Source organism: Leptonychotes weddellii, chromosome 11 (assembly GCF_054177405.1).
Source record: "Leptonychotes weddellii isolate Sample4059 chromosome 11, ASM5417740v2, whole genome shotgun sequence".
Classification (NCBI taxonomy): domain Eukaryota; kingdom Metazoa; phylum Chordata; class Mammalia; order Carnivora; family Phocidae; genus Leptonychotes; species Leptonychotes weddellii.
The window spans coordinates 79,993,631-80,001,271 of NC_138379.1; the positions used below are offsets into that span (position 1 = coordinate 79,993,631).

Here is a 7,641-nt window from a genome sequence, read left to right on the forward strand (position 1 = left end):
GGGGGTGGGTCAGGTATCTGGTCTTAATGCGGGATTCCACTTAGATTTCCACTATTTGTGGGGCCTAGGAAAATGCAGGCCTGTCACTGGGGCCTCCCTGCCCTGGGTCCCGATGTCCCATCTCTCATGCCCCGTCTTCACTGTAGCATGACACATTTTTCTGGGGCTTCCCAAACTCCAGAAGCAAGCAAAAATCTCTTTACCTCTTAGAATCCCCAACTAATCTAGGAGTTCTATCTGCTACTGTCTTGTGTCCCAGCAGGGCACAAAGCTCCTTCTCAGGGACCCTCCACATTTTTATATACGCTTTTCCTGCTCAGAAGCTCCCTGTCCTGGCCAGGGTGTTATTTATTTATTTATTTTTTAAATCTGGTTTGCAGACTAGGTGGCCTGGGTCTTCTCTTATTTTTCTACTCTCTAAATTCTAGTGCCAGCTTCATGCCAAGCTTCCTTTAAGTATTAGCCTTCTGTATTGCAAAATACTCTTCTGGCAAATCAAAAACCTTGACTTCTAACAACACTGTCTCTGTGAGTTATAAGAACTGTTGGAACTTAAAAGTCAATAATTTGATTCTGTGTTCCTCCCGAGGCAAGGACTGTCCCCTGACACCATGAATGCCAGTGACAGCTCAGAATTCCATCCCAGCACCTGCTTTCATCATGCCCCGTCTTAGCCCAGCACCTCTGAAGTCTGGAGCCAACACACTCCAACTCAGTCCAGGGTGCCAAGACATAGACAATGCTCTGGGATATTTATGGAGCATCTCCCTGGGACACTAATTTTACTTAGAGTTGAGGTGGAAAAAGCATTTTTACATTAAATAAACATGCCTAGTTATGTCATAAGTTGCAAAATTCATGTGTTTTTAGGATAAAACAGAAGACCAAGGACATTCCAAGCACGGTGGGCTGTTTTAGACGATGTTCCCCGGCCCCGAAGAGTATAGGCTTAGTGTCTGCTGCTATTAACTCCTTCCACGGAAAAGCTTAGAGTAGGCCGGTTTGCAGTCCAAATGCCTCCTCCTAGTTTTCAAGGCTCTCAACTTCAACCTCGTCCTACTTATTCAAACCAATTTCTGAATGCAACAGCTTTGCTCTACAACATTCCTAAAGCAGTGACCCCTGATAGATGCTTCAAGGTTCAGGCCAAATGTCCCTCAAGTCTTCCCTGACCACTGCTCAGAATTAATCCCTTCCTCCCCTGGGCTTCATAAACACTTTCTTTATGGTTCTCGTAAAGCATTCCTACAGTGCAAGCAGTATTAGTGATGATTTGTGCCTCTCTCTAGGTTCTAAGCCCCTTGAGGATGGGGCCATGTCCTAGTCCTTTTTGTAATCTCAGAGCCTAGCACAGGGCCTGACAGGCACTGGTTTATAATGTATGTTGGATGCAATGGGGCTATGTGAACACTTTCTATGCCACCAGATGGGGTGTCAGGGTTCCTGTTTGGGAGGCAACAGACATAGGAAGTGGGACCAGTCTGGAGGTCCTTGAGATGACTGCCCACTCCATTCATTCATTCATTCATTCTTTCTTTCTTTCTTTCATTCACTGTTCATCCTTACATCAGACACAGATGTCAGATGATAATGCTAGTCATCAAGATACAAAAATAAATAAGACACAGTCCCCGCATTTGAGTTTTTTATAGTCCATGGGGGACAAATGTCAACAGATGCAAAATAGATGTCATCAGTGTGGATTTTAGAAGAGCTATCTAGTCTCAAGTAGCATGTGATGAGTGAGCATACTTGTGGTTGTGGACACTGTTCAGACCTCTTACTGTGCCTTAATTGCTCCTCGAAGCCTAGATTTGGGAATAAAATTAGTTCTCACTTCCTTTGTGCCAGGCACTTTTGCAGAGGGTTTATTTAACATGATTTATGTCATTGGATCTTCACAATAGCCCTGGGAGCTGACATAATTATTAATCATCATCTCTATTTCTTAGAGAAGGAAACTGAGGCTCAAAGATGTTTTTTAGTGTCTGTAACAAGGCCATTTATGGGGTGGGGTCCATTTGAACTAAGGCCCATGATCCTGAACCCTATCGAAACTGCCCGAGGGAAGAGAGCTATCCTAGTGGCTGATGGTAGAACAAACAGGTAGGCAGGAGAGTAAAAGTCTGATGAGCTCCCTTCTTGGAGGGTGGGAGGAGGGTTGGGGGAAGTCCGTTGGACTTCGGGTGACACCGTGAGTAGGAGAGAGCTGATCCAGATGCGGGGCCGTGAGTGACCACGGTAAGGCACCCAGATCATCGTATTTGCCAATTCTGCTGCCCTCCAACTCTTCTCTCTAGGATTAGCAGGATGCATAAATAAACACAAGCAAAGACATACGTGCACAAAAGAGAAGGACCTGCGGCCAGTTTTCGGGATCAGGGATGAAAGGGGGAAACTGGAGACATGGGAGCAACTCAGCAGTGAGCTTCGAGGGGAAGTGTGCTCCAAGAGATCAAACAGGCATCCGGTTGACAAAGGCAGGGAAAGCTGGGGATACCCACAGCTAGTGGGAACAGGAGGGGAGGGAGATCTGGAGCTGGCAGAGCTGGCTGCCAGCTGGGGTGGGGGAGACAATGCAGGAGTCTGTGGGGGTCCCTGCACCGCTCTGAGCCCTGGCTCCTGGCCCCCTCCCTCTGTGTTTCAGCCTCCCTCATCGACAGTGTGTGTGTCACCACACCCGTTGGGTCAGCTGCTCAGAGGCAGGAACGACTTGACTGAGTGGAGAGCTCGGAGCGAAGGTTGCGCAGGAAGGTCACCGAATCAGTTTCACTGGTCCCTTGGCTAATGTGACCCAGGAGAACACAGCCATTGGTAGCTTTTGACAACTACCAGCCAGTAGCTGTAGTCACACATCCCACAAATATTTGCTGGGTCCCTACTATGTGCCAGGCTCTGGAGGGGAGGCTAGGGACATAGAAACAAATGAGACTGGGTCCCCGGCTACGGTGCCATCTGCCAAGCAGAGGAGACCAGGAGCTGCAATGTGGTGTGTTGAGTGCTCTGTCCCAAGTCACAGAAGGCACCCAACCCACTGGGGGAGTGGGGGTGGAGGGGGACCAAGGGCTTCTAGGAAGGGAGATACCTGGACATTTCTCCTATTTCACTCATCGGTCAGGGGAAGGACTCAAGGACCTTCCGCTCTGGGGCCCAGATCCACCTCTCTGTTTCTACTTCAGATTGCTCCAGATCAAAACCCACCACCGGTTCTCTCCACCTGCTTGGTAAGATGGTGTGCTATCCCACTGCTCTGAAGTTCATTGTTATCACAGAACAACATTAGCCTAAGTTACCTTATCAATAATCTCATTTTATTTTGACTAGTCCAGGCCCAGTCAGATTTAGATTGTTTTCAAGCCATAGGTCTTTTTGTGGGGAGGGGGTGGTGCAGGAGCATTTCACTCCCCACACCTTCCCAGTACAAACCCTCTGTACAGCTCAATTCTCCCCACGGGAATCTCACTCTGCTCCACCTGCACCACATAGAGCCCCGGCCCACAGCACGAATTTCTGCCGCATCTTCCTGGAGGGGCTCATTGTCTGCAATACCCCCTCCGACCCTCCCTACCTGCTCAGGTCCTGAGCATCTTCAACATCTACTTCATTCTACCAAATCCACAAAAGTTTTCTGATACCCTCATTTCTTTCTTTTTTTTTTTCCTGAACAGAGTTAGTCTCCTCCACACTTGATCTTTGGGGAGTGGAGAGCCAAGACATGTGTGGCCTCCATGGGTTCCTGTGTGGGAAGGGGCAGCATTTCCTCTAAATTACAAAAGGCCACTAAATTACCCATAGGTCCATATTTCCGAGACCTCTCCGTGCAAGACAGAGACCCACATAGAGACCCTTGGAAATACAAAGTCACTCATTCACTGTCTCATCATGGATAATCATTCACGCTGAGCAGAGAGGGAAGCACATGGTATTATTCATTTCACTCCTCAGCTGCCTTCCTAGGGGATAGCGTATATAGGTAAATTTGTTACGTATTTTAGCAAGGCTGCAATAGATGACTAGGGTGATCATATGATTTATTGTCCAAACCAGGACATTATGAGACTTAAAGAGGGTTCTAAAAATGACTAATAGGCATTAACTGATCGACAACAGATGTAGCCCGGGACTATCCTGGGCAAACCCCCTACAAAAAATCCTGGGTGCTCAGGGACCCTGGACACTCCACAACCACGTATTATCAGTCGGTGACTGCTTTCTATCCAGCGTGATTTAAACTTCATTCGTTTACTCACTCATTCATTCATTCATTCAATAAAATATCCATATGCCAGGCCCTGTGGATAGTCCTGTGAAGAAGGTTAAGTCCTGCCCTCATGAAACATATTCTGGTAGAAGAAATGGAAAGTAGACAAATAAATGAATAGAACATACAGTATCAGGGAGTGATGAGGCCTGACAAGAAAACCAAAGCAGAGCTCAGGTGATGGGAGAGACGGGTGAGGGCAGGCATGGCCTCTCTGGGGGAGCCTCCTCAGCCCAGCCCCGCCCAGCCCTAAGTTTCTTTCAAGGCTTGCTCTCGGTGTGTTCTAGCGATCATCATCTGGACTCTGGACACCAGAAACAAGCTGCTGTCCTCTAGAGCAGGAGGGGGACGCCCCTGAACCCCCTTACCTTTGGCTCTGTGATCTTCCTCCTTGGGGCACTTGCCGCCTTCCCACCATTTGCGCTTGAGAATTTCTAGGCGGTTGTTCTCCTGCAGCTGGAGAATGGCCAGGTCAAACTCATCCCGGAAAACCGAACCTATGGGGTCACAGGAGAGCCCAGAACACAGGGTGTAAGTGCCCTGTTATGCGTCACTCCACTCCTTTCCCCGGCACACCTCCTGGCCACTCTGCCCACTTCACCTCAGGAGGAGAGGGACAGACGTGGCAGGGGTCCCTACAGGAGCACGGCTCTCCGCCTGGCTGGTTCTGAGGACCCTCCATGGAGAGAGGGAGTTCTGGCTGTACGCAGGGCAGTCGGACCTTTCTACTTGCCTTCTCTCTCCACTGATGCCATGTTCAGCCCCCCGCCGAGAACCCAGTGACGCTCAAGTGACAGCTTGACCTTCCAGGCACCCGTGGAGCCCCACTTCCCCACCACTTTCAACTGAGGTTAACCGACCTGCCCACGGACACTCGGGAAGCTGGTCACGAGGCTTCCCATCTGCCTCTGAGAGGCCAAGGTGGGGAATCCGTGACATCTCTCACTCGGTCAGCGGTCTGTCTTCTACTTGATCTAAATTCATTTCCCAGGCACTTGTAACTCTTGCTACATTACACCTGAACAACTGTTTACCCAGAGCACCCCCAGTGAGAGAAGAGCCACCCCAGAGAGTGACGGAAGCCACCTCTCCACCATCTGTGCACAGAAGCCAGTCACGGGCAGCTCCAACCTTCCCACCTGCTTGCTGAGTGTCGTCGATGGCCCCCCGTCCCCATCCATCACCCTGTGCACACCGCTCCTCCCTCCCTCCCTCCTCAGACAGAAGGTTTCTGTTCAGGGCAGTTCTTTTTTAATTTTTCTAATGGAATATGGTCAAAGAGCTTTGGTTCTGGAATTTAGGTTTAATCACAAAAATAGGCTTAAATGAAACCATGGAAAGCTCAATGCCTCAGCACGGGCTGAGGCCAGAGATCGTAAAGAAAAAGCTGCCAAGAGGCTGGAAACCAACTAAGCTGCTCAGTTTTCTTGCTCAAGCTCTGTGAAGGCCTGATGTGGACAGATGCCTCAGGGGAAAAGGCTACGGCGAAGGGTTCAGGCAGAAGCTTGGAACAAATAGATCTCAAACTTTAATATGCACGGGAATGACCTGGGGATCTGGTTGACCTGCACTCTGATTCCATGGGTCTGGGATGGGGCTTGAGATGGTTCATTTCTTTCTTTCTTTTTTAATATTTTACTTATTTATTTGAAAGAATGAGCGAGAGAGAGAGAGCATAAGTGGGGTGAGGGGCAGAGGCAGAAGCAGACTCTCTGCTAAGCAGGGAGCCCGATGCAGGGATCGATCCCGGGACCCCAGAGCCGAAGACAGATGCTTAACCGACTAAGTCACCCAGGCGCCCTCTGATTGTGCATTTCTAACAAGCTCCAAGGGGATGGCCTGCCACTCAGCCATAGACTGCACTTCGACAGGCCAGGGACTAGATCAGCTCCCAGACCTCTTTGGACTCTGACAGCCCATGACTCCACAGAGGAAAGCTTCCCTACTGGAGATACAACTACGCCTGGGCATGCACACCCCCAAGGCTGCGGCGTAGAATGTGTCTATGCAAGCAACGTGGGCCAACATCAAGAGTGCCTCATGTATATAGGTACTCAACACACATGTGCGGTAGACGGCTACTTGAACTTACAGATGGTGCTAGGTGGGGAGACTAAAGAACATTGCAGGTTTACAGACAACTGTCCAGCCCAGCCAGGCATTTCAAGCAGTTTTCAAGACATTTTCAACCCAACCTCAACAGCACCTCAGGGGCCCCCTGAAAAGATTATTCGATTTACTCCATGTTTGCCTGCTTTGCCCCTAAACCACTTGACTCATTTCCCATCTCATTCCTTGCTCTGTTTCTCTTAATTTTCTTGGGTCCAAGCACATTACTTATTCTCTGGTTATGTCCTTATCCCCTCCCACCCCCCCTACTTAAAAATGACACACATGCTGTCGTCTTTCCTGAATGTAACCTCAGCTGGATATAAATTCTGTCTCATCAATGGATTGTGTGATGCTCTTCCCAGCCTGAGCTGAGAACCTGGACAAGCCCACAGCTCACTTTCCCACCTATTCTGTCTTGTTGAACCGGTGGGACCCTCTGGCAACGTGGTCTGGAAAGTGAAGCACTGAATCTGGAGACAGGCAGTCTAGGCTCAAACCCAGCTCCTCTACTTACTGTGTGACCTTGGACAAGTAAGTTGTCCCCTCTGAATCTCAGTGCTCTCCTCTAGGGTGAGAAGGACCACATCTACCTCGCAGGTGGGCTGACATGTGAAAAACAGCAGCATGCCAGATACAGAAAAAATGTATTTCCTTCCCTTTTCCCTTCGTTATTGATAAAAATTTCTAGAATTGGTCTGCTTTGTGTCAACTCTCTACAGGTTTGTTCCATGAAAACTTTTGAAGCATTTGAGATTTCAATTAAATTTCTTAAATTGCTGGATCCTGATCAAGGTGCATCTTAAAAGTTTATTTTGTGGTTCACTCCACCATCTTGAAACAAAAGAGAAGCCAATAAATTTCTCAAAGAGGCCCATAATCTGTATATTAACAAATATCAATGAAATATGGTAAGAAGAGAGTATGTGGGTTTACAAGTGCCCGGAGTGAGGGCTCTGGCTTATAGAACTGCTAGTGTCAGAATTCACTGAGCTCAAGAAGGAACTGTATCATTGCCTATGCTCGTTGGCTTGGCTTCCCACCCATCTTTAAGAAGTCATCTGCTTTTATCAGATAACATAGGGGATTAGGGAGAAGATGGGGAGGGCACTCATGTTCCCCACAAGCAGGCTAAGTGGGAGATGCTGTGGTAAGGCACGTGACTGGATTATTAGGTTTACCCCTTAATTACCCCATGAGGCAGGTATTAGAAACCTAATTTTACAGATGGAACAACTGAGACTCAGAGAGAGCTTAAATGATCTGAGGTC

General features: G+C 48.6%; 1 protein-coding gene and 1 long non-coding RNA gene across 5 annotated transcripts in view; one reads left to right on the forward strand and one right to left on the reverse strand.

Moving 5' to 3' along the window:
• LOC145716300 (uncharacterized) overlaps positions 1 to 7,641 on the forward strand; it is a 283,741-nt gene that overhangs the window by 53,786 nt on the left and 222,314 nt on the right. The gene's annotated exons all lie outside the window — the stretch shown is intronic.
• The window catches only part of GRIK4 (glutamate ionotropic receptor kainate type subunit 4), a 411,473-nt gene that overhangs the window by 13,204 nt on the left and 390,628 nt on the right, over positions 1 to 7,641 (reverse strand). For all 4 annotated transcript variants that reach the window (XR_014138890.1, XM_081799270.1, XM_081799269.1 and 1 more), the window contains one exon: positions 4,630 to 4,758. Coding sequence is in view for 3 of the 4 variants with exons in the window: in XM_081799270.1 (XP_081655396.1) it covers positions 4,630 to 4,758 (129 nt within the window). In the remaining variant the exon portion in view is untranslated. The remainder of the gene's footprint in view (positions 1 to 4,629; positions 4,759 to 7,641) is intronic.